Genomic DNA, 25,559 nt, shown 5'->3' with positions numbered 1-25,559 from the left:
GGGGTGAACTGGTTTTAATGGGGTATGGTCACCCTGTGCCTACACTGGACACAGTGCAGCACCCAGCGTGGGGAGGAGCAGAGGCCCTAGGGAAGTGATGCCATGGACGAGGGGCAGAGGTAGGGACATGGCTGCCCCACACTGTGCAGGATTGCCCCACAAGCAGTGCTAGGCAGGATGTGGCCCCCCCAGGGAGACCAGCTCAAGGAGTAGCAGGTTGTGCCGTGAGTCCTGCTCCCCTCTGCACTGCTGGGAGTAGCCCAGGGGTGAGGGGCATGTGTGGATGGGCAAAGATTTTGCAGCCCAGGGAGGGCTTGGAACACCCCAGTGTCAGCTGAGGTCCTGCTCCAGGTCAGGGGCTCGGCCAGGAGGTGGGGGCGGTGCACGAACCTGCAGGGAGGAGAGCAGATATGGGGCCCTCAGGCTGAGGTGGGGAGTCCCATTGCCCCGAACCTCTCCAGAATCACACCACAGCCCAGCACAGAGGGTTCTTCTGGCCCTTTTCTGGGCTCTGGGATAGGTTCTGGGGTCAGAGCATCACCATGAAGGGGCACGTACCGGACGGATGCGGTTGGCTGCCAGGTCCGGAGAGCTCTGCCCGCTGCCTGTACCCTCCTGCCTGCAGACTAGATCCACGGAAGGCTCAGACAGGCTCTGTGTGCCCCCAAGTCCACCCCCGTGGCACTCACCTCCCAGCAGTGGTTCAGGGCCAGAATCCAGGCTGGCACTGAGTGCGAGGCCAGGAGGGGAGAAGGGTGGTGGGGACGGCGAGGGAAGTTCCTGCAGACACAGGGACAGACAGTGCAGTGGGTGGGCACAGCACACAACCCCCCCAGCCGCCACTGCCACCACCACTGACCTGCCCGACCGTGCCCCGTGCCCCAGTCAGTTCCTCCACCACTAGAGAGGGGAAGACACCAACTCTGCCATTGAAGTCCCCAGTCCAGAAGCCATCGTCCACCTCATCCTCAGCACGGGGCAGCACACGGATGATGGCTCCCTCAGGGAAGCTCAGCTCCTCGGGGCTCTGCCCCTCATAGTCGTACAGGGCTCGCACCAGCCAGGCTGAGAGCAAAATATCTCAGCATCCTGGGATGTGGTCCCATGCGCCCCGTGTCCCCATCCCATACCCACCTCCAGGCTCCAGGACCAGCTCCGCAGCCATGATGCTGGACAGCTGCCGCTGCAGGGCTGCCCCAGAGGGTCCTGTGGCTCCAGTGCTGGCAGCTGAGTCCGGCTCACTGCCCACACAGCTCAAGGACAGCAGGTACTTCTCAGGGACATAACCAACCTGCCCTGCCTTGTTCCGAGCCTGGGGGGGGCCAGAAACCACATTACCATCCCAGTGACGTGACTCCAGACTCCCAACAATAGGATGAGCTGGATGGTAGATCCCACCTTCACCCACTCCTCCATATCACCATCCTCAATAACCTCCAGCTCCTCTCCCTGCGCGATGGATAGCTCATCTGCATGGCAGCCCTGCAGGGGACGGGTGACAACATGTGACAACCAGGCCAGCAGTGCCATCTTCATGCATGCATGGCATCAGTGGCTTTACCTGGTACCCAAAGATGACCCGACAGGTGTAGGGGTAGGTGCGGGCAGCATGTCCAGGCTCAGCCTCCTCAAAAGTCTCATCGCTGTCATAGTCATCGAACTCAGTGGGGTCCAGCCCCATGGGTGCCTCTGTGCTGGGGGTGCGTGGGAGCTCCCCAGCTGCTCGCACAGCCCCGGCCAGCCAGGAATCCACATCCAGCCCTGCCGTGCGCAGCAGTGCCAGCCGTGCCTCTGCCTTTGCCCTGCCAACCTGTGAGTGGAAGGATGCTTCAAGGGCTATGGAAATGTCTATGGAGTAGGGGACAGCTATGGGGAAGGGGACAGCCCAGCCTCATCCCTCCTTCCCCAGACCCAGTCCCCGCAGTGGCTGCTCCATAGCACAGCATCCCAGCACAATTCCATACCCATAGGGTGATGAAGCTTGAGGGCACCCTGAGTACATGTAGGACCCACCTCTGCCTTCCAGATGTTTTCTCTCACTTCCTCCATCTGCCTCTCCACAACAGCTGCCTCTGCCTCAGGGACCTGGTGCCTCCTGGCCTCTAGCTTCTGCAGCACCTGCATGGGCAGCAAGATGGGGCTGCAGCAGCCACCCCATTGAGACCCCCTGGAAGGAACAGCCAGGGCTGCATGCCCACCTCCTCGCCATGTGCCTTGTTCTTGCTGTCTCGTGTTGCCCGCATGGCCCAGCGCCGTGCCTCCTTCTCCAGGCTGGCCCCTCCATCCTCTGGCTGCAGCAAGGACACCTGGGCAAAGATGGGGTTGTTGGGAAGGGTCCAGGTGTGCAGTAGCCTATATTGTACTGACTCTCTTATCTACCTCCTGGATGCCATCAAGCTGGAAGCGCTGCTCAGGCACCAGCGTGAAGGCAGTGTGGTCCTGCAGGAAGAGGAGGAGGTCCTGCTCCCGGCACACCTTTATAAGGGAGAATAAGAGGCTGGAGGATACACTCCCATCCCCACCACGTGCCACTCAGCACAGAGATGGGATGGGTGGCAGTACCCGTGCGGCCGCCTCCGAGATGCTCTGGAACCAATCCTGTGTGATCTCACAGCTCTCCACCTCTGCCCGGCCAGCCGTGCTCAGGTGGTCACGCAGCCTCTCATACAGGTCCCCATCCAGAGCCTGCGGACAGCACATCCCCATAGGGACAGGCATGGAGCCTTGCCAGCGAGACCAGCCCCAGCACCACAGGACAACCCCGCGTTGGGTGACTATGATGGGGATATGGTGTCCCCGCAGCGCTGTTGTGTCTCCACGCAGCCCCCACCTGCATGATGGCAGGTAGCTCCACATGGTAGTAGTGCTCCAGGTGGGCATTGGCAGACACCAGCATCAGCACGTACTCGTTCTGCACCCCTGCCCGCTGCTTCGAGTACTCCGCCATCTGCATGGAGAACTGGGGATGGGGACAGAGAGGTGACACATTGTCCCCATGCTCAGGGACTGTGCCATCCCCGTGCTGCCCACCTTGGCACTGAGTTTCTGCAGGCTGGCCTTGGTGTGGAAAATCCTTCTGTCACTCTTACGGAGCCTGGTGGGGATGGGGACCAGTTGATCATGACATGCCTCCAGTGCTGCCATAGCAGCCCCTGTCCCATCCCTGCTCACCGTGCTTCCACATCGGCTGCCTTGTCCTTGGCCACCTCGCTGCTGCGCTGCAGGTGGCTGAACTGCTTCTTTGCTTTATCCAGCTCTTTCACCGTCTCCAGCAGCTCTGCCTGTGCTTTTTGCAGCTGCTCCATGCTCTGGGAGGAGACATGAGATCAGGGACATATCCCCACCACCTCACTCAACCCTGTGGGACGTGCCCTCACCCCATACCTTCTTAAGCATCCTCTCTTTAGACAGCCGGGAGCTCTTGGTGGCCTCAGCAGCAAGGCTGCGGTAGCTTTCAGAGGCAGTGACACGTGCCTGCCCTGTGTATGCAGTCCCCTCAATAATGCCTTTCCAGACAGCAAAGACACTCCTATAAGGATGGGAACAGGGTTTGCCAATCTGTAGGGCTTCTTTGCATCCAGAAGGATGCCCACAGGGAGAGGCAGCTCCAGGTATCACATCCGTGGGGATGTACCATCCAGTGCTGCATCCTCACGGCACCCAAATCCAGTCTGATGTTTGTCACCTCCCAGTTGGAAGGCCACACGTCAACCCCTTGTCTCCATCCCCATTCCCCACAGCCCACCTCGAGTCTCCAGCATCGCTGCGGCCCCGCTGCCAGTCTCTCTTCACAAACTGGCTTGCCAGCCTCTGCAGTGCCTGTGGACAGACTGCTGTCAGCACTCCCTCATGGGCACCCTGCTGTGCCTCAGAGGATGAGGGTAAGGGAGAACCCCTCCACCCAATGGTCATCCTAGGGGGTCGTGTTGGCCATGCAAGGGAAGGAGGTGAAGGCTGGCTCCACAATGCTGCCCTGGGTTAGGAGGCAAAGGAAAGCCCGCATGCTGCAGCTTTCAGGAGTGAGCACCAGGAAGGGGATACTGGTGATAAATGCCAGCTGTGAAGGCAGGGCAGCCCCAAGCATTGAGCAACCCAACCCTTTGGCCCCATGAGGATGGTCCCCATGGGGTGCTGCACCCACCGAGATGTGTGCTGAGAGCCCAGAGCAGGTAAGTGGCTGAGAAAGCAGCAGGGCAGCAGGAGAGAGGCAGAAGGCACAGTGCAGTGAGAGGCCAGGGCCTTCACAGAGCCCCCTGCGTGATGCTGAAGGAGAGAAGAGAGGTCAGGGGGAGGTGGGGATGGTGGCACTGCCAAAATCCCGGTGAGCTGAGAAGAGGGGACACAGGAAGAGAGGCTCAGGTGTGGGGCACAGGCCAGACCCCAAGGGATGCAGTGGGAAACCCTGGGAGCTCAGGTACATGCCAGCCCTGTGATGACCCAACAGACACCAGAGTGGGAATGCTTCTTTCCCCCCCGGCACTCTCACTGTGCCCCCAAAACTCAGCAGAATGCATTTGTGCCACGCTCAGCAAAGTGCTCCAGGATGCATCGATCCCTCCCGGCTGGCACTGCGCTGACCCTTCCTCCCGAGGGCCCCATCCAAGCCCTGTTTGCAGGGCTGATTTCCCACGCACCCTTACCTGCCCGTACTCCCGTTCAATCGCAGCCCTCTGCTTACTGTAAGACCTGTGAGACAAGGCAGCAGGGCAGGGGGTGGCAGTAGGACCACCTCCCCCTGCCACCCCTACGGGTGACACGGCCATGCCTGCACCGCAGCGGGCTGAGGATGGCCCTACCTGATGTCCTCCAGCAGCTCGGCATCCCGCTGCTGTTTGCTCTGTAACCCGCACAGCTGCTCGGCAAAATGCAACTTCACCACCTGGCTCAGCTTCCCCTGCAGGCAGAATGCTCAGCCCTTGCCCGGGGATCCCCATCTCCATCTCCATCCCCATCCCCGGTCCCCATACGCAAGTCCCAGTGCCCCCCTTACCGCACTCCGACCCCGCTCTCACCTTGCGCGGCGGCGGCTGCATCACCCCAATCCCGCATCCAACCCCGCAGCGCGTGTGCGTAGCCCGGAACTGAAGCTCCTCCGCTCTAAGCCACTCCTACAGCTCTGCCCTGCCCATTCATTGCAGGCCACCCCCATTTACTGTAGGCCACCCCCATCCGCTGTAGGCTACACCCACCGACAGGGCTCTCCCACTCCACCCATGTAGGTCCCACCCCGCATCTCCGGCTCCGCCTTGCTCTCCCCATAGCCCCGCCGCAGGGACGTGGGGACACGTGGGACATGGCAGGGTAATGGGGACACTGGGACGGGCAGACGTGGAGACAGGAGTACGAGGACAAGGGGACAGGAGGACAGCGGTATGGAGGACATGGGGACATAAGGACAGCAAGACACTGAGATACAGGGATAGGAGGATGAGGAGAGAGGGGCAGGGAAACAGGGGACACGGGGGTGTAGGAACAGGGGGATATGGGGACAGGAGGACATAGGGAGCCTTGCAACCCTGCTGCTGGGACACGGGGACGTGGGGAGCACTGTGCTATCCGATGCGTGGGGACAGGGAGGGCACTGATCCCAGGTGCCAGCTTGGTTGAGCCTTGCCATGTGTGCTGTGCAGTGCTCCTCAGTACCCCATGTCCTCCATGCCTCCCACACCCTCCTGTCCCCATCCCCCTTATTGCTCACTTCTCCTTCTGCTGTCACTTTTAACCCGTGCTCTGCCCCTGCAGGGCTCCCTGCTGTCTCCTCTGTCCCTCCATGGCACTTTGACCGTGGTTTGGCATTTTCCATGCACAATGCTTTGTCCTGGGCTGTGTCACCAAGCTGTCACTCCCCTCTGCTTCACTAAGGACATGGAGTGGAGCCAGCACCCACTTGGTGGCAGGAAGGGGACAGGGGCAAGTCAGGCTCCTCATCCTGATCAACACCACTGAACTCACTGCACGTCTGCTCCAGATGTGTCTCTGCTGCCCTTGCCAGGAAATGCCCACCAGCACCTGCTGTGGTTTGCAAACCATCCCTTCACAGCTACGTAACATCTGTTTCCTCCTTCTTCCGGAGGCTGGAAAGCCCCAACCTCTCACGTCTCAGTGACGTCCATGAGACAATCACGCTTCGAGGTCACATTTTGTCTGCGGCCGCGGGGGAGAAGGGCAGCGCATGGACAAGAGACAGAGGAGAAAGAGGAAGGACCTGGTGGACATCCTGCTGCGGTAACGTGTGGCTGGGCCAGCCCTGCCTCTGGCACTTGCTGAGACGCAGCTTTTGCAGAGGCCACCCCACAGAGATGGCCCGGCTTGTGACATTGCCTGGCTTTGCTGGCTTTGGTGTCACCCTCCTGCTTGGCTTGGCCACCCAGCTGTCCCTGGGTAAGTGTCCCCTGGCGTGGAGATGTGGGTGATGTGGGTAGAGGCTGAGCCTGGGTGAGGGCAAAGGGGCAGAGGGTGGGATCCTTGTGGGGCATGCTAAGACTTGGCTCCTGGAGGGGGTGGCTGTATGTCAGGGGGACAGCTCAGGTACTGCAGACCCGTGGGTGACTCTGGCCCTGCTGTGGGAGAACATCTCCCCCATGTCCCCATGCGTAGTCCCATAGGCACATTGTGCATACAGTGCTCCTAAATCACAGGGTTTGTGGGTCTGCAATGACCCGGAGAGCAGAGGCAGCTCAGTACTGGGATACATGGGATGATGTAGAGGTGGCTGTCCCAGCTCTGACCTGGTGTTGGTGCCCATGTCCCATGTCCCCTAACCCAGGGCACAGCCATTCCGAGGTCCCATCCCTCAGCAGATGCTCAGAGTTCCTGTGCTCTGAAGCTGCCATGGGCTGGAGAGGCACCATCTCCTGGTGCAGGGAGGGGTCCTTAGGACAGCTGCCATGTGGACCCAGTTTGGAAGGGGAGCTGGGATGGTGTTCTTAGCCCAGTCTGACTCCTGGTGTCCTCTGTAGCACATGGCAAAGGGCGGGCATTATGGCACTTGACCCCCAAAGAAGAAGCTGAGTGCCCAGACGCCTCTCTGGAATACTTCCTCAACAGCACCACGACCACCATCCTCCTCCCCACCCTCTACTCTGTGGTGCTGCTCGTGGGGTTACCTGCTAACGTGCTGGCCTGCTGGGTCCTGACCAAAAACTTCAGGAGATGCTCCAGTAGCCTCTTCCTGCTCAACCTGGCTGCTGCTGATCTCCTCTTCATCCTCCTGCTGCCGTTCAAGATCTCCTACCACCTCCTGGGCAACCACTGGCTCTTTGGGGACTACCTCTGCCGCACCATGGTGGCCCTTTTCTATGGGAACATGTACACTTCCATCCTCTTCCTCACCTGTATCGGTGTGGAGCGCTATGTATCTGTGGCTCACCCGTTCCTCTGGAAGGGCTCCATGGGTACGTGGGGTAGGGCGAGCATCTGTGTGGTCATCTGGCTGCTGGTGGGGCTGGGTGTGAGCCCGCTGCTGTTCTACCCACAGACAGAGCACATCTTGAAGCTGAACATCACGACATGCCACGATGTCCAAGGAAAGGACAATTTCTTCCAGCATTATTTCCTCTGCCTGGTGGGGCTGGGTTTCGGTGTGCCCTTTGTGTTCATGACTGTCTCCCATGGCTGCATCTTGGCCCGGCTGCTGGCCAAGCAGGAGAACTACGGGCACGTGGTGCGCGTCCTGGCCGTGGTCCTGTTGGCCTTCCTCCTCTGTTTCACCCCCAGCAACGTGCTGCTCTTCATACACTACCTGCATCAGGACACGGGCTGCAACAACATCACCTACAGCTGGTATGCCCTGGCCTTGGCCTTCAGTGCTTTGAACAACTGCTTTGATCCCTTCCTCTATTTCTACATCTCCAAGGATTTTCGGGGCTGGGTCCGGGATGCTGGCTGCTGTCTCTGGGGGCTGGGGACAAAAGGGGAATGGAAGAAGGCAGCCTTGCCCCTGCGGTCCAGTGAGCAGAGCCAGCTGTAGGCAGAGTTAGGGACACTGTGCCATGATCTCCATGTGGAGAGGACCGTCCTGCAGCTGCAGTCTGGGGTTCCCCCCAGCTGACCCTATGCTGTTAGAACATCCCCATAGGGGACAGTCACTTCTCCATGCCTTCTGTTATCCTCCTATTGCACAGTCCCATCCCTGTCTCTGCCACCCCCATCCCCACCTGGTGTCTCCCTCACACACCTTGCAGTTACCGAACCAACTTAGAATCCAAATAAACCTTTATTTCTCCCTGATGCTGGAAGGAGCAGGTGTGAACACCCCAGATAAGCAGGAGCCATCCTCCATCGCCGGGACCAAGCACCGTGCACACATGGCCAGCTCTGCTGCTGGGGACCACCCAAAATACACACTGTGATGTATGCAAGAAGGGATAGCGGGGGCAAATGGGTGCCTTGCCCAATGGAACAGGGGCTGGGAAGAGGATGCTGGGTAGAGCAGCACGGTGATAGCTTCACCCTGCGTACCCCATGTCTCTGACATTGCGTGTCCTCAGCCCACGACAGGAGCACTGCAGTTCTGCTTTTACTTTTCCTTTGACTCGCTTCCCTCGGCGCCGAGACCGACAGTGGTGGCTGATGTGCTGCCCACACATGCAGACGTGTGGTTCCTGTCTGTCTGTCCCCACTCCCAGCCCAGCCCCGGGGTGAGGCTGGGAGGAGGATACCCACTCTGTGACACTGTCATTGCTGCCAGGTCGGTGGCCACTCCAGTTCATGTCACTGTCTGGCCTGACCCTGTCCCTGTCCCCGTCCCTTGTGTCTGGCCATCACTCTTCTTGAGGATGATGCTACTGAGCTCCTGGATGAGTTTGTCGCTGATGGGTGAAGATGGCTGTGCGCTCCTCTTCTTGGTGCTAATGGAGGTCTCGGGGCTGGAGCTGTACCCCAGCACTGCAGCCTGCTCCTGGTCTCTGGCCAGCACTGTAGGTGGCTCCAGGTTCCTCTCCAGAGAGGCAGTCAGGGTGGCTCTGAGCCCACTGGATGGGGCTTTGTCACACTCCAGGTTCAAGCCCCGTTCAAGGGACACAGCCTTGGTGACAGAGGAAGCTGGCATCCTCTGTGCTGGGCTGGGGGGTAGTGAGGAGCGCAGCATAGGGGTTGGGGGCTTCCCAGGGGATGAGGATGGCTTCTGGGATCTGTCCATGTTGGGTTCAGGCGAGGGGTCCACCAGCAGCCCCCGCTGCAGCTCCAGCGTGGCCAGCTCAGGAAAGTTGCCCACCTCCTCATAGACGGGCTCGGTGTCCATCTCCTTCTCTTGCTGTTCTTCCAGGGAGTCCTGATGCACCTTCATGGGCTGGGGACACAGGGATAGAGTGAGACAGTGCCCAGCAAAAGGGTGCTGCCTGGGGAGCTGGGCTGCCTTGCTGTGGGGCTGGTGCTCCTATGGGTCATACATGCTGCTCTGGGTCTCTGGACATGCTCCTGCTGCCCTTCTGGCCAGTGGAGCCACCTGGGGCTCATCTGGGATCAGATCCATGCCACCAAGCAATGGCACTATTTCCATAGCCCCTGACAGTGTGGGGATGGAGGGCCATAAGTGCTCATGCATGAAACCAGGTGAGGCAAGACCAGGCGCATATAGAAACAACCTGATGGAAAGCAGCATCCAAACCTGCCGCCTTACATTTCTTATGTTCAGCCCCTCTGGGAGGTGCTGGGAACTGGGCTGGACATCTTTGCTCTTGGGCATGCACAACAGGACTGTGCACAGGACACACAGGACAGTAGATGCAGTGTGTGCAGAGCATCACAGATGCATCCCCCAGAGCCAGGATGCACAGTGCAAAGCCAGCATGAACACGCCCCATGCATGTGGGTACTTACAAAAAACATGGACAAAGTCCTTCGTGTGTGCAGACGGCGCTAGAAACAGAGGAGACAGGCAGAGATAAGCACCTGGTGGCAGGGATGTGGGGACACCTGCCTAAGCAGGCATGGGGATGGCAGATATGAGCACAGCACGTAGCACAAACACAGGGACACACACCCAGAGCGCCTGCTTGGGTGGGCACAATGACATGGGTGGGTTCAGGAACACCGGTGCCAGGCTCTTACCAGGGTCTGGTTGGCAGAGAGCATGGTGGCATCGGTGCTGTCCCCGTGCAGAGGCACCAATGGCATGGTGCCGAATTTCTGCTTGGCGAGGTCAGAGGAGGAGCGACGGCGCATGATGACGGGGCGTAGGTCATCGTGCTGCATGCCAAGAGTACAGGGTCACACTGGGGCTGTTCTGCTGGCCCCCTGCCCACCCAGCCTTGCCTGCACTCACCTGAGCCTTGAGGATGCTGGTGATCCAGTCCCACAACTCCGCCTGCCCCGTGCACACCAGGTACCTGCAAGGGAGCCAGATGAGAACTGCAGGCAGCAAGGACAGCAGGGTCCAGGTTCCCTTGACATCTTGCCTGCAAACCCAGGGCTACCAGCACAATTCTCCTTGGTGGGCATTGCTGGAAACAGCCTCCAAACTCACTGTATGTCCAAATAACAGCTCTGGTGTAAGGCAACAGGTACACCAGGCTCTGGGAAGCAGCTCTGCTTAGAACCCTGGAGCACCCTGGTTTAGACTGCATGGGGGTGAAGCAGTGGTGGGGCAAATAGTGGAGGGTGGCACAGCCCTGCAGGTAGCATGGACCTGTTAATGGCATGCACCAAAGCCCAGTGCTTGGAGATGTATGGGGGCTCAGAGGTGGATTTCCTCCAAAACCTGGTCTCCACCTTGTGCCCAGGCAGCACAAGGACCCAACTCTTTGACCCTTGGGCATCACAGCCAGCCACCAGCTTGGCCCTGACCCTAGGACCCAGCATTTCCAAATGTTCCGATCCCATTAAACCCAGGGACACACAGCTGGGACAGTTACTCACAGCTGCTGCTTGTCCATGCTCAGCGTGAAGCCCCACCTGGGGAAGGGAAGAGACAGGCAGTGAGGCAGCATTACCCAGTGCAGCACTGTGCAGGGGTTGTGTGCTCCACAGCCACATCCAGGATGCTCCCACTTACGGTGCTGGTGGCTTCAGCTTCTTCCTAATGCCCATGTAGACCTTGGCTACGTCCAGTGGCCACTCACGTTCTGGTTTAGCACTCTGCAGATGGAGAGTCCAGCTGACCCTTGTGGCCCTTCTAGTGCCACCACAGTCCCCACTGTATCCCTCCCCACTTCCCTGGCCCCATTGTGTCCCCTCCATACCCTTTTCTCCTTGAGCAGCAGCAGCTGCCGGTTGCGGATGACAAAGTAGCGCTCATGGAACTTGTTCCCCAGCAGCTTGGGGGGCTCCTCACGGCATTTCAGCAGCCCACACTTGGGGGTCTCACGCTTGGCACCTGCCCAGTGGAAGAGATGTGGGTCAGGGGGCTGGGGATATTAGGGGAAGTTCCACAGTCCTGGCTGGAGACACCCATGGGTGATGGGCCCATCCATTGTCACCGCACCTGTGAAGAGGCAGCTGCCTTCGCTGATGGGGACCTTCCTCACCAGTAGATACGCAGCACTGGGCTCTGGCAGCTTGCACCACTGCAACGCCTGCTCCAGAACCTTCTCCTTGGGGTGCAGGGGCCTCTCTGGGAATGAAGAGGCACCATCACTGCTGTGTCCTTTCCCTTTTCCAGCCACCATCCTCCCTGCTCCTGGCATCAAATTCCCCCAGAGCATCCCATCACATCTATCCATGGTGCTCACCCAGCTCCCCATTCTCCAGGACTTCGAAGGTCAACCAGATGTCCAGACTAGCTGCCACGTTGCGCATCTCCAGCACCTGATTGGTGAGCTCCTCTGCTGTCATTGTGGGAGACACCTGGGGCCGGACACATAGGAAGACCAGGTAGGTGGTGGCAGAATGGGACCTGGGGACAAGCTGTGCCAGGAGGCAGTGGCCCTTCCTTGACGTGTCTGTCCTTGGGACTCACCTTCAGGGTCACACAGCAGTCAGGCAGCTTCTGCTCCAGGTAAACCTCAATGATGAGGTCCCCAGCCTGCGAGAGCTGTGGGAGAAGGATGGTATTGGTGCCACAATGGCATGGGCACAGTGCACATTTCCTGTCCCCAGGTATACTAGGGAGTGGAAGTTGGGCTTGAGCCTCAAGGTGACAGAAGGGTAGAGAAGGGAGATAAAGCCCCTTCTGTAAATGTTTGGTCTCAGCGTGGGGAGATCTGGGACAGTGGGGATGCAGAGTGGGCAACTGATGGTCCCCGTCTTTCTCAGCATCCCAGGCCCCTGATGTGGGGAGAGCAAGCACACCCCAGGTACCTGGGTGTCCCTCCAGGTGGTGATCAGACTGTTCTCCAGCTCCATCTGGGACACCTGGTCCTCATCGATCTGCCAGGGAAAGAGATGAGATGCATGGCATCAGCATGGAGGGGGCTGTGGGTGAGGACAGGGGCAGGATGGGTGATGTAGAGTGAGGAACAGGGGACCAGCATGGGTGGAGGCAGGGGGACAAGGACAGCTTACATTGAAGATGGTGACGTAGTTGTCAATGAGGTCTTCCATCACCTTCACCTCATGCTCGCCTTTGCCATCAGTCTGGAAGAGGCTGGGCGCAAAGAGCAGCGACAGGTTCTTGGTGCTCATCTGGTTGAGGTCTGCACACTTCTGCACACTGGGGCAGGAAGCATAGGGGTGAGGGGCTGGCCAGGTCTGGAGGTGTGCCAGCCCCAGCTGCCCACTTCCACTCAAAAACCACCCCCTTTCTTTCCAGCTCCCCACATCCGCTGGGCATGAAATTCCTGTTTCCAGGACTTCAGGCTGCCATCACACAGTGCTCTGAGTCAGGGATGGGAATTTGTTTCTTCCCCCTATTTTTTTGTGTGCACTTGGTGAATTAGACATCTTATAACGGTGTGTTCCCCACTCCTAAACTTCACTGCTGTAGGACAACTCTGGGAACATTTGAGCTGCCACGCACACTCAGCACTTCCCAACACTGGTCTAGGGCACTGGGCTCTGCCTGAACCCCAAGAACAGAAGCCAGCATTCTCTGGGAAATGCCACCCTGTGTGCTGGCCTCAGAGACATCATCAGACCAGGGGACCTGGGGGGGGGTGACTGACCGATAGAGGTGCCCAATCAGTGCAGCCAGGGTCTTGCGGTTGAGGCGAGGCAGGCGATGGATGAGCTCCTTGTACCGCTCCAGGCGCTGGGGCTTGGAGGAGATTGCTGGAGAGAGAAATCATGGACCATAGAATCATATGATATGGCTCAGGTTAGAAGGGCCCATTTAGTTCCAATATCCCCGCAGTGGACCAGAACAAACTACCTAGCGCCCCATCCAAGCTAGCTTTGAACACCTCCAAAGAGCATCCAGAACTTCTTTGGGCAATCTGTTCCACTATCCTTGATTCTGATGGCCCCAGAGCTGACATGCCAATGGGACACCATTTTGGGCAAACAGAGGGGATGAGGTGACATACCCGCAGCCTCCTTCCACTGTGGGTGCAGCTCCAGGGTGAAGACGGGATCCTCCAGCTCACGGAAGAACCTCTTCAGCACATCAGTGACATCCTCAATGAAGTTATCGCTGATGCGCAACTTGACATTGCGAGCGTCCCGTCGAAACTCCTCCATCAGTACCTTGATCCGAGACTTGGCTCCATTCTTGCGGTAAATCCCCTCATGGCGCAGCCCTGGGGAAGGGATGCAGGGTCACAAGGCCTGATGCTGCTCAGAAAGTCCCCACCAGGGAAGGTGTCAGGTGGGTAATGCTTCCTATCCAGATGCATCAGTCACACCGTGAGTGCTGGGCACTGTCCCACACTCACCATACTGCGTGATGAAGGCAATGCAGCTGTCCACAATGATGGGGATGTCCCCACGGCTCAGCTGCTGGTCCCGCAGCGCGTTGCCTCGGCCTCCTGCTGATGCCTGGATGTCAGCATACCAGGCTGCCGTGTCTGCCCGCGACAGGCCCTGCAGGTAAAATGTCCTGAGAACAACAAGGGCGATGAATTGGGAATTAAGGTCTCCAGGGATGTGGGTTGCCTCCTCCTGCCTCATATGCCAGGCTGAGCTGATGAACACCCATCCCCAAGGGATCCCAAGCTGGGGTGACCACTGCAAACCCCTCAGCCACAGCCATGCCACCCCACCAGTATTTCCACAGTGGATTTAGGATTATCCTCTATGCACATGCCAGTACCTTCACCCCAGCACCTTCTCCACCCTTCCCATGCTCAACTCTCACCTCCCCATCTCCACCAACACCAGCATCTCCTTCTTCTCCGGTGTTTCTGCAGGGGGCACCAGACCTGTGTGGGAATGAGAATGAGCTCAGAGCCAGGCACATCCTCAACCGCGTGCTCAGCCTGGGCACTCACTGAGCTCCTGCAGCCGCCGCAGGTTGATGCTGTCCTCAGCCCCATCCTCCTCAGCAGGGCAGATGAAGAGGTGGGCTTTCTGCAGGATGAAAAAAGCTCGCTGCCAGCACTCGGGATTGAGCATGCACTTGTAACGCAGCTGGCCCACACGCTGGAACTCGTAGCCCAGCAGACAGTGACAGCTCACAGGAGTGAACCACTGTGGGATGAAGCAAGAGGTGAGATAGGGAAGGCAGGGCTCAGCCTGCTCGAGGATGGGGACAGCAGCATGGACAGAGCCCAGCTCACCTTTCCAATGGCGCTGGCCCATGCCTGCAGTGCATCAGCACTGTCAGCCCCCAGTTGCTGCACTTTTTCCCCGGTGAGGAAAAGCTCAAGGCTGAAATGAAACCTGCAGGGGATGAAGCCACCTATCAGGGCTGCTCCCACCCTGCTCTGTATGTGTCCAGACACCAAACACAGAGTGATACCCATCCCTGCCCCCTGCATGCCCTTAGGTTCTCCAGGCTTGCAGGTTCACCCATGCCAGGATGGGGACACCCTGAGGTACCTCTCAGTGGGACCAGGGCTGGAGAGAGGCTGGGCTCTGCTCACACCCAGGGAGAGCAGATCCCCACTCTGGATGTGGCTCAGAGGCTCAGTGCATTTCTCTGTCTCGAAGATGAGCAGGGCTCTCTCCAATGAGCACCAGACACGCTGGAAGTCTGTGAGAGTGGGGAGTAAGTGCTATTGGAGTGGGAAACCCACACTTTCAGACACGCTCCTCATTTTCCCCACATTCCCCACACTTACCCTCTCTGTTCTTCTTGGCACCTGGGAGGCGGGGGTGGGCCACAGACCGATGCAGGTACCCACTGTGTGCCACTGGCTGTGTGATCTCATTGTATACACCCTCCAGACCTGGTACACCTGTGAGGAATGGCACTGAGTGGGCCAAAAGTGTGGGTACTGGGGGCAGTGAGTCCCTTACTCATGTAGGTGTAGGCAGAGGAATGCTCCAACCATGAGGGAATCCCCTGAAAAGGGGATCCAGAAGTAGATATCACCCTGCCCCATTCCAGAAGAGGGGCGCAGTGGGGCTGTCACTTGGTGCCCTGGCTGTCCTGAGCTCTGGGACACAGGGGCAGCGGTGGGGCAGTGGCAAGAAGGAAAACGCCCCATCACAAACTTAAGGGGACTGATTTACCTGCATGGTTCCTTTTGCTTTCCAGGTCCCACCATGGCTCAGCTGCTGGGGCTACTTCATGGGCTGTGGGGTCAGCTGCCAGCCCAGCCTCCGCAGCGGAGAAGAACTGCAGGATGGTCTTGAGCAAACCTGGTCCTGCCACTGCAGCGCACAGTGCCTGGGATGAGACATACACCAGTAGGGACCACATCCTGTCTGATGGAAAGCCCATCCCACTTCAAGGATCACAAGATCCCACCCAAGCCCAGCATAGGGATTCAGGCACATCAGACAAGCAGAATGTGTTGACACCTCAAACTGAGTTCCAGAGTCATTCTTGTCATTCCCAGCACCCTGGCACCCTGCACACACCCTGAGGTGGCCCCTACCTGAAGTACGTCCTCGTGGGATGCATAGTGTGGATGGGGCAGGCGGTACCTCCCATCCCGGTACTTGCGGGAGATGAAGTCCCGTCTCTGCTCAGTGCTGGCATCTGGGTGGAGGACTTCTGTGGCAGGGATGTGGGCAGCCCAAAATCTGTTGGCTCGGTCATTGCCCAGCACAATGAAGAGCTGTGGGAGAGACCTGCAATCAGCAGCAGGCAGAGCAGGATACCCAGCATCCCTGCATCACAGCTGAGCTCATGGGGCTGCTGCGTTGCACACAGAAGCCCTGTGCACCTCTACCTGCACGATTTCATTGGACCAGACACTGGTGTCGAGCTTCAGGCTTTGCACTTTGGAAATGTTGGAGCCCAGGCTGCGATGCTGTCCTGTTGGGAGCAGGTGAGTGAGCACCCATGGCCCTGAGCACACCCAGGGGGTACCCACACCCTGCCCAGCCCTGAGGAGAAGCACTAGCCTGCGCACTGCTTGCAGATGACCACACAGAGGTTGATGGATGCCCAGTCTGGGCTCTGTGCCCAGCAGTCTGCACAGTATCTGTTGGCTTTGTTGGACCAGATCTTCTCTGCCACCTCATAGTCATAGAGCGTCTCGGCTATGGCTTCCTGCAGGGCCTCCATCCACTCCCGCTTCTCCCGCTCTGACTCTGCCACGAAGCTACAACACCAGCAGTCAGCATTCACACATCCTGCTCCAGATGCCAGCTGCTCCCTGAACAATTCCCATCCCCATTTCCAACCCTGCTCCCATTCCCATCTCCATCCTCATCCCCATTTCCAACCGTGTTCCCATCCCCATCTCCAATCATGTTCCCATCCCCATCCCTATCCCCATCTCCATCTCCATCCCCATTCCCATCTCCATCCCTGTTCCCATTCCCATTCCTATCCCAGCCCCTGTTCCCATTCCCCTTCCTATCCCCATCCCTATCCTCATCCTCACTCCCATCCCTCTCCTCGTGCCATTGTTACCTGAATATCTTGGAGGGGGTGATGAGCTCGAAGGTGCGGTTCTTGGCTTCACGGATGGTGGAGCCACGCATCTCAATCATGCAGATGCCAATGCCCATTTTAAAGAACTGCAAATCAGAGCAATGCCTGTTCTGGCTCTGCACCCAACCCACAGCACCCAGACCACCAAGACCTGGGACCTTTGATTCCATCCCATCTGATCTGGATTAAAGCATCCTGCAAATACTTTGATCTTAAAATTAAAGGCCTTGCTGGGTTGGGTGTGCTGGTAGGGCAATTTGAGCAAAACCCACTTGCTGTGGTTTAGGGTACACTGCACAAACTAGAAATGAGGCAGCCAGAAGAAAACAACAACAGGGTGCTAAGACACTTCAGCATACAGGAGCTGGGATTTCCTGTGGTTGCCACCAACCTGCTCGCTCTTGTAAAGCCACATCTCAGGCAGGCTGAGGACTGCAAACACTTTGGACTTCTGACCTTTCAGCTCCAGGGTGCCCGACTTCTGGCAGTGAGCCGTGTTGGGTGGCCGTGGCCGAGTGCCCACCAGGTGCTGATTCATCACCTTCTGCTGCAGTGTGGAGCACCACTCATTCCTCTGGGCTGCAGGGAGGGAAGGGTTGAAGGAGTGGTGCAGAGCCCATCCCTTTACCCCAACATGGCCAGAGTGTGGCAGGGATAGATGTCCCTCGCTCGTCTCAGCCAGTGTGGGGACAGGGTGAGAGCTGCAGGACAAAGGGAGGGATCGTTTCTTGGGAAACTGAAGGTTCCCAACTTGGGTTTTCACTCACCCTCATTCTCAGCACGGAAGACAAAGATCCGGTGGCTGGTGACGACCTGGAACTTGTTGTCCTTGGTGGAGCGAACCATCTCAATGACGGACAGTGGGATCACACCCTTGGGGTAGGGCTCCTGGAAGGAGCAGCAGGTGTGGTCACCCCACTTTCCCCTTCCTGCAGGGTATTACTATGTCTTATTACCCCTGAATCTGCCTCACTGGGCATACAGGTGCCAAAGTCCCAGTAAGGGACAGGGGAAGGCTGGCTGCAAGCCTCCTGTGATAGCAGCTACTCCAGGGCATTGCATGGCCCTCTCTGTGTTCCACTGACACAGTGTCAGGCTGTATCCTGGGCACAGAGACAGTGACTCCACCGTGGTGATGCTGCAGTTGTGCTGGGTCCTCACACAAGGGGGACAAGAGGGCACGACAGACCACATGTTGTCACAGAGTGACAGATCAGTTGAGGTTAGCAGGGACCCTTAGGACCATCTGGTCCCACCCGCACTCAAACAGAGCTACCCAGAGCAGAGCGTGCAGGACCACCTCTAGGCTGCTTTTGTATATCTCTAAGGATATAGTGTCTCCAAGGATGGAGATTCCAAGGATGGAGTCCTCACAACCTCTCTAGGTCCCACTGCTGTCCATCACCCACACACCGCAGAAGTGCTTCCTGATGCTCAGAGTTCCAATTTGTTCCCGTTGGCTCTTGTCCTTGCACTGTGCACCACTGGGCAGAGCCTGGCTCTGTTCTCTTTGCACACTCCCTTCAGGTTCTTATACAAATAGATGAGATCCACCTGAGCCTTCCCCAGGCTGAACATCCCCAGCACTCTCAGCCTTTCCTGCTCAGGTAGCACAGCACAGCCTCTCTCCTGCCCACATTCTGCCCACTCTTACCTTCTCACTGCTGAAGTACATCAGGTTCTTCCCATCAAAGCGGACATAGCGCCTCTGGAAGACATAATTCCTGTTGGCATGGTGGAAAAATGGGCTGTTAGGAGACAGAAGGTCCTCCAAGTGCCCCACAACTGCACACAAACCCCACATCTGCACAGACCCCAGGATGAGGCACAGGAATCCTTGTAACACCAAGACCCAAGAAGCTCAGGTTGGCTTTGGGAGACTCAGAGGTGAGGTGCCCATCTCACCAGCCTTGCTCAAGGGGGCTTTAACAATGGGGAGCTGTCACTACCCACGTTGAGCACATACCCTTGTGGGGACAGCTTGTCCAACCAACCACTCAGCATGGCGGGCCGGGGCTCAGACAGTGAGGTGTAGCTTGCATAGGGAGAGATGGTCAAGTCATCCAGGACCTCATCGGGGTAGAGGTGGGGTGGCAGGCTGAACGGGGCACCCTTGGCCCGTGGAGCATCCACAGTGGAGTATCCCTCTGTGTCATTCTGGGCGATGCGCTCGATGAGCCTGGTGCGTGTCTCCTCATTCTCACTCCTCCCCTCACTGCTGTATTCACTGCTCGTCCTGCAAGGAATGGGGCCATGAGAAAACCAGGAGATGCTTCATATTGCTTCTGGCCTCATCATGAGCTCCTTGGGGTACAGATCTGATTGGGTCTTTGCATCTCCATGAGTGGGATGCAATGAGGGCTTGGTGGTCACCAAGATCTTGGCACTGATCTTGGCACTTGACCCCCATGGGTCTTCCTCATGCCCAGCTGAAATGTTCTGCAAAGCTCTTGGAAATCATAGAGTCATAGAATGGGTTGGAAGGGATCTTAAAGATCATTTAGCTCCAAAGGAAGGACAGACTGCTGGCAGGTGGAGCTCCTGCAACAGCCTCATTTTCTTGGGAAGCTGTGGCTAGAGAGGGCCTGGTGAGCCTATCCAGCCATAACAATGAAAGGAAATGACAAAAATAAACCATTAAGCCTGCCCCTTCCCTCAGTCCTGTCAGCCAGGAGCTTTTTTTTTCCCCCAAAAAGGAAACAGACTAGAAAACGTCAGATGGTCACATAGGAGCTGCCCAGGCACGATGATGATGGGCAGGAAGAGGCCCATGGCAGCAAGGACACCTCAGCAATGGGACCTGACTCCAGGATGAAGACCAGGCTCCAGAAAAAGCAGCAAGGATATTCCCAGCCTGGCACTGCTTCTGCCTGAGGTGGTTCCTGGTGGTATCCATCGCTCCATGAAGGAGGGTTTGGAGGTCATAAGTGGGATGAGGAGGGCAGAAAGGCACCTTCCAGCCACCACAGCTTCAATCCCAGGAGGAGGGGTCATGAGACAGAGCCAGTAGAAGGATCTACAGGAGGGATATCAAGGTTTGCATAGCCTGGAGGGTGACAGCTGGGGTGCACTGAGCTGGAGAGCCTCAGCCTGTCACTGCTCACATGGCAGGGTTGGTGGAAGATGAAGGATCGGTAATGGAAGAAGGACAAGGAGCTGTAGGTGGATCTGGGTGTTTTTCAGGTGGGACTATAAGGCAGGCAGTCAGCCTGAGAGTGGGCACCTGGTGTCTGGCAGGGTCACATCATGCCTGGGATTTCATGTCCTGCAGGGAAGGAGCTTTGAGGTATGGGGAGAAGTGTTTAGAGTGGGTAGGCACTGTCAGTGCTGTAGGCTCCCTGCACATGCCCTTGGGATGCTTGAGGTTTCAGATCCCTGCAAGCCCCAGACAGAGACTGCAAACAGCACTAGACCCTGCTCTGCATTGCAGGATAAGAGACTGCAGTTCCTTCCCAGACACAGAACTCGTGTTCCCAGGTATCTGCAGTCCCCCACATGAACCCCATGTGGCTGTGTCACCTGGGCTGACCAGCTCCCTGGATCAGGCCAGGCGCTGGCATCAGAAACATGAAGGCACAGCAGCCACAAGAGCTGGAGGATGCAGAGCCACAGCTCAGCTCCCTTCTCTGCAAGCAACACAGGAAAAGGAACCCTCCCCATCTGAAATGGGAAGAGCAGCTTTCCTTCCTCTTTCTGAGATGCTATCAGGACTCATGGAAAGTGCATTCTGAAAAGCACTTTTAAGGTCTCCTATGCACTCTCATCGTCCCCTTGCCTACCTTTGTGTTTCTTGCTCCGGCTCAGTCACTGCTTCATAGCCCTGCCCAGAAGAGACATCTGTGCCCTGGGAGGAGACAGCAGTCACACTTCAGCTGGTACCACAGTCCCACCAGCTGTGGCTCACTGGCTCTCAGGAGGTGGGGGACACAGAGTGGCCACTGGTGATGCCAGGGGATAGATTCTGATCCCATGGCCCCCTCTCACCTTCTGCTCCCGGGCTGGGACTATGTTCCCAAAGGTGGTCTCACTGTATGGGCTGATGAGCGACTCACTGAGCTCTACAGGCAGGGACATGGGGAGAAAAGGCCATCAATGGTGCTGGAAAAGGACAATGACCTGCCAACACGTGGGGACACCCATGGACCCCCCCAGAGTGATCCCCTCACAGCACACCCCATCCAGTCAGGGCACCTGGTATGGCAGAGATATCAGCTCAAACCTTCATGGGGCTGCACTCTGGGTCCACCCTCCCCCTAGGACCACCCTCCCTCTGGGCACACCGTGGGGTCCTTACTGCACACAGTAGCCCAGGGGCTCTCACCTGACTTGCTGGCAGGTCTCTGTGGGATGGGGGGCAGACCCCCTCCTGGCCAGCTGGCCCTGCTGGAAAACAGGAGAGAGATTATTGCGGCTGTGACCAGGATTTTACCCTGTTCTCCTCTCTCTGGTTTGAAGGGCTGGAGGCTGTCGGCCCATTTCTCAGCCTGTACTTGTTCCCTTGGATGTGCAACGAACCTGCCCCACTGCCTGCTCTCTTCTACATATTGAGACTGTACCTCCTGGGGATACTTTTCCTCCCTCAGCCTGATCTCCTCCAATATGTCCCACCTTGCCCCCTGCTCAAGCCAGCACCAGAGGCCCTGGCCAGTGCTATTCCATGCTAGAAACCCCTATCCCTGCTGCTCTCACCATCCCTCCCCAAACCAACGTGGGTCCCAGCTTCCCCATAGAGCGCATTCACCCCCCCAACCTCCCCTGAGGAAGGCATGATGAGGACAATGCTCCCTAAGGATGAGGTTCTGGGGTTGGGGAGCCCTTGAATCTGTCTTTCCTAAAGGAAAGCTTCTGCTTACTTAGGCTTCTCGGCCGGTTGTGTCAGGTCCTGTGGGGACGGATCCTGTGTGAGAGCTTGGCCCCGGGGACTGTCCTCTTGTCCTGAGTCCTCCACAGGTGCCAGCGATGGCTTGAACCCCTCGTAGATGACATTGGAGACCATCTCCATCCTGCCTTGTCCCACACCCGACACTGAGGGTGGTCTGCCTGTCGTGCCCACAGCACTGAGCTCGGCCACTGGGACCCTGTGTCTGAGCCGTGGTGGCACAGATGGGACACAAAGGCAGGGCTTCTCCAGTGTCTCCTGTGTCTCTCCATGGTCTGGTACTGTGGGGAGCCATGCCTCCTCCCTTGCACCCAGCTGGGATGTTCCTGTGCCCATGGTTGACCCCGGGCTCTCCAGATCCGTGGAGCTTTCCCCTGGCACAAAGCCCTCCAGCACGACAAAGGCTCCAGCTGTCCTGTCCTTGTCTGGGCTGTGTGCTGCTGGTGTGGCTGCTGAGCCCTGCTCCAACTTGGGGCGATAAAAAACCGTCCTCGGCTTGGGAACCGGCCTCACCGGTGGAGGATCCAGGTCCTTCTGTGAAGGCACAGCTTGACTGCATTGCTGCATCCCAAAGGCATCAGCTGCCATTCCTGGTTCTGCTTTTGTAGCATCCTCACCCATCTGGGGAGCTTGGGAATGGGGGTCCCCAAGCAGACGTGTCTTCTCTGCCAGGTTCAGGATCCTCTTGCGGTGCCCAGTGGCTGTGATGCCAAGCTGCTGCAGTTGCTTATTGTCCAGAGCAGTGACATCTCGAGCCAAGTGGAATCCATGCTGCTTGAAAAGATCCCGGTATCTCTCCAGATGGATGGTGGCCAGCCAGTCTGCGATGTCTGAATTAGGAGTACACGGCAAGCTCATGGCCCTGTGATGCCTCCGTGATGGTGCTCAGCCCATCATCTGGTGAAGGAGGGGAAGAAAGAGCTGAGGAGGCAGTAGGAGGGAATTTGGGGGCTTGGCCACACTCAGGATCCCCCCAGCTCACCACCCCCCCCTCAGCCTCTTACCTTCAGCAGTCCAAGCCAGGACTTCATCCTGTTACTTCCCTCTCTTCCACCCCTCCCTGGAGCCCTTCGTCCCACTTCGCCAGTGCTCGAGTGACGCCAAGACTGGGGGGCTGTTGTGTGTGCAGGGACGGGATGGAGGGATGGGGTGGAGGGGGCTGCTGATTGCGGCTATGGGGGCAGCAGCTGGGCCCCTCCCAGGGGACGAGCTCTGGTGCTGGCCGCCTCGGGGAGGGCTCTGCTGCCGGAAGGGCCAGACCATAATCTGCCTGCGAGGGCATGAGAGAGGTCAGCATGACTCACAGGCAGGCTGAGGGGGATGGAACCCACAGGGCGGGCGCCCAGCACCGTGCCCACCCACCCAGGGACCCGCATCCCCAGATCTCTCTCTGGATGCAGCCGCGGGGCTCTGAGAGCCTTTTTCCCATGAATCATGCTGCTCCACACTAAACCATCTGCACTGAGTGTGCTGCCACTGGCTCTTTTTTTCCAGTTCCTCCATTTCCCCCTATTGTTCAGTGCAGGCTTCCTTCCTGCTGCCTGTGCTCTCCCACGCATCCCCTGTCCCCCCTTAGTGGGGGCTGCATCCCGGCTGTCCCAGGCTCCGCACTGCACCGCAGCCCACTGGTGTGACTATGGGAAGGGGTGTCATGGGGAGCACAGGGGGGAAGAATGGCTGTCTGGGAGTGTGCCCATGTAAGGGTGCAAAGGGGTGGCCGTGCATCAGGCTGTGGTGACAAGGGACAGTATACAGAAGATGGCCAGGAAGGGCGTGGGGAGCTGAGAGCAGGGACACTGCAGTTGGAAAGCTGCTTGTTGATGGGGGTGGAGGTTGGAGCTCTGTGTGGGGTGTCTGTCCCTACTTCTGCCCAGCGGCTTTCTACTGAAATGGGGCAATTTCTCCCTTTCTCGTGGCCCTATCGCCCTGTATGATCTGTGGGCAGCTCTGCTTCCCTGCCCCGAGACTTCCTCAAAGGGCTGAGTGCGGGGTGCTGGGGTGGCCCTTGGGGACAGCCCAGCTGCCATCCTTACAACTGTCCACGTCCGTATAGACCCACACTAAGTGCTGTGCATGGGCCCTTCCCACAGAACTCTGTTCCCAAGCCTGCCCATCCCCTGCACCCTTGGGGCCGTCCCTCACCTCTGGGCTCAGCAGGGCCGGCTCCAACGCAGTAGTGGCATGGTGGCAGGGCCGATGTCCAGGTGTCCCCTCCAGGAAGGGGGCTCAGCCTGCAGCGACAGCAGCACCCAGCTTGTGCCTCCCACTACTGGTCCCTCCTCCAGGCCAGCCCTCTGGTCCCCAGCCCTGTCCCCACCCTCCTGTCCTGCCTCTTTGCAGGCTCTGCCCTCCTCTGGATGCTGCCCCTCACACTTCGTCCCCTTTGCTCCACCCTAGCAAGGGTCTTATCCATGGCATGGATAAGGGTCCCTGGCTGCCCCCCCAAACCCACGCATTGCACTCAGCCCTGTGCCCTGCAAGTGGCCAGACACGTTGCCACATCCACCATCCACCAGCAATAGAGTGCTGGGAAGGCAGGATAATGCTTGGCCAAATTGGGCTAAAATAAGGCTAAAAGAAATCTGCAGAGGAATTAGGGTGGATGAACACAAGAGATGGGTGGCTGAAACTCTGGGATCCCAAAAGCCACCTCTGTCCTGCAGGGAAGCAGCACCACATCTGACATTGCAAACAGGAGATGGGGGTGGGATGAATGCAGGGCTGGTGGGCACTGGGCTCCTGCCTGGAACAGACACCGCTCTTTCAGCCGCCTGTTCCTCTAGTGCCATGCTTTTCGCAAGAGACGTGTGTGGTTAGCCCAGCTCCGCTATTACCCAACCTTCCCCACATGCAGGGGATGTATGAGGGTGATCTCTCACCACCTTCAGCCGTCCTCAGCTCCTGAGGCTCAGGTAACAGCTGCTCTGTGCCCTGGGTGATCCCCTCACTGCAACTCTGGGCTGTCTGATCCCCAAAACTTACTGCAGGGGAGATAAAGGAACACTCCAGTAAATGAGGTCCTCCTTGACCAAGGCTGTGTGTGCAGCAAGGGCTGGAAACGCAGCTTCTCCTTCTGGCAAAGCAGAAGCAGAACTCTGTGACTGCCCAGCACGTCCCCCCCTTCCTCCCACGGCTCAGCCAGTTACCCCAGGGCACGGGCCCATGGGCTGCCCTGTGGCAAGGCACTGAGCCAGGCCTTCCTGTCTGTCTGTCTGTCTTCCACTGCTCAGGTTTGTCTTTGGCATCTGCCGACCTGCTGATACAGACTATATTTAGTGGCTGGCCTCCTAGTTTTGATCACAACAGGAAGGTTTCGCCTAGTCCCAGGGGGAGGCAGTTGGGAGGAGCAGAAAACAGCTCTGAGGCTGGGGACAGGGCATGGTGAAGATGCTGGCAAGGGCTGGAGGAAGCAAAGATCAAAGTGGGCTTTGGATCCTCCCAGAACATTGGTCGTCGTCTTCTCTGACCTATGAAGCACACAGGATGACACTGTCCCTTAAGGTCTATGCATCTAGCTACCTACCTGCCCATCCATTCTTCCCTTCACTTCCCCCCTCATATCTTTCCTTCCTCCCTCCCACCATCCCTCCATCCAGCCATCCATCCCTCCCTCCCTCCCTCCCCACTTAGCTATGGGCACCCCTTGCAGTGCCCACACAGGATGGTGCTGAGGGATGTGTGAGGTGGTGATGGAGAAACACCATATCACAGAGTTGGGTCTGCAATTGGGTCCAAAGGATTTAGCAGGGTGAGGCAGAGGGGATGGGGAAGCTGGAGGTATTCTGGCATGTCAGATAAGGGATGTCCTTGCATGAC

At 58.0% G+C, this 25,559-nt stretch overlaps 3 protein-coding genes across 9 annotated transcripts; 1 reads left to right on the top strand and 2 right to left on the bottom strand.

The window, feature by feature from the left end:
* Positions 1–5,120, bottom strand: FCHSD1 (FCH and double SH3 domains 1). Of its 4 annotated transcripts, XM_072347895.1 has the most exons (20): positions 5,013–5,083; positions 4,797–4,894; positions 4,641–4,686; positions 4,142–4,263; positions 3,746–3,819; positions 3,385–3,529; positions 3,172–3,308; positions 3,031–3,094; positions 2,831–2,959; positions 2,563–2,685; positions 2,380–2,475; positions 2,199–2,306; positions 2,014–2,118; positions 1,562–1,810; positions 1,399–1,482; positions 1,135–1,312; positions 860–1,065; positions 690–780; positions 559–626; positions 1–390 (listed from the first exon to the last, which is right to left on the bottom strand). In XM_072347895.1, exons 6-20 carry the CDS (start codon positions 3,394–3,396, stop codon positions 331–333), a joined length of 1,710 nt encoding a protein of 569 aa, XP_072203996.1. In that variant the 5' UTR covers positions 3,397–3,529; positions 3,746–3,819; positions 4,142–4,263; positions 4,641–4,686; positions 4,797–4,894; positions 5,013–5,083; the 3' UTR covers positions 1–330. The 4 variants fall into 4 exon arrangements, with proteins under 4 accessions (XP_072203996.1, XP_072203993.1, XP_072203995.1 ...); XM_072347892.1 differs by lacking the exon at positions 4,142–4,263 and having other exon boundaries at positions 5,013–5,120; XM_072347894.1 differs by having other exon boundaries at positions 559–780; positions 5,013–5,099.
* Positions 5,121–5,339: 219 nt separating this feature from the next.
* Positions 5,340–8,228, top strand: LOC140258293 (proteinase-activated receptor 3-like). The gene is made up of 3 exons (XM_072348454.1): positions 5,340–5,370; positions 6,074–6,381; positions 6,960–8,228. The coding sequence occupies exons 2-3, from the start codon at positions 6,300–6,302 to the stop codon at positions 7,967–7,969; spliced, it is 1,092 nt and encodes a 363-aa protein (XP_072204555.1). The 5' UTR covers positions 5,340–5,370; positions 6,074–6,299; the 3' UTR covers positions 7,970–8,228.
* ARAP3 (ArfGAP with RhoGAP domain, ankyrin repeat and PH domain 3) lies at positions 8,199–24,020 on the bottom strand. Of its 4 annotated transcripts, none has more exons than XM_072348449.1 (34): positions 23,886–24,020; positions 21,718–22,640; positions 21,186–21,247; positions 20,849–20,922; positions 20,644–20,708; positions 18,831–19,100; positions 18,519–18,588; positions 17,632–17,752; positions 17,256–17,443; positions 16,844–16,950; positions 16,330–16,529; positions 16,155–16,240; positions 15,858–16,040; positions 15,490–15,646; positions 15,096–15,212; positions 14,854–15,007; positions 14,592–14,694; positions 14,304–14,502; positions 14,171–14,234; positions 13,749–13,912; positions 13,401–13,613; positions 13,041–13,146; positions 12,442–12,589; positions 12,238–12,306; positions 11,897–11,971; positions 11,670–11,784; positions 11,423–11,551; positions 11,181–11,314; positions 10,994–11,076; positions 10,858–10,893; positions 10,265–10,328; positions 10,051–10,188; positions 9,820–9,858; positions 8,199–9,289 (listed from the first exon to the last, which is right to left on the bottom strand). In XM_072348449.1, exons 2-34 carry the CDS (start codon positions 22,599–22,601, stop codon positions 8,708–8,710), a joined length of 5,199 nt encoding a protein of 1,732 aa, XP_072204550.1. In that variant the 5' UTR covers positions 22,602–22,640; positions 23,886–24,020; the 3' UTR covers positions 8,199–8,707. The 4 variants fall into 4 exon arrangements, with proteins under 4 accessions (XP_072204550.1, XP_072204552.1, XP_072204551.1 ...); XM_072348451.1 differs by having other exon boundaries at positions 21,186–21,244; XM_072348450.1 differs by lacking the exon at positions 23,886–24,020 and adding an exon at positions 22,748–22,874.
* Positions 24,021–25,559: the final 1,539 nt, after the last annotated feature.

This window comes from Excalfactoria chinensis, chromosome 13, assembly GCF_039878825.1.
Source record: "Excalfactoria chinensis isolate bCotChi1 chromosome 13, bCotChi1.hap2, whole genome shotgun sequence".
Taxonomy (NCBI): Eukaryota; Metazoa; Chordata; class Aves; order Galliformes; family Phasianidae; genus Excalfactoria; species Excalfactoria chinensis.
The sequence above is the reverse complement of the archived record's forward strand: the minus strand, read 5'-3'. Positions and strand labels throughout refer to the sequence as shown.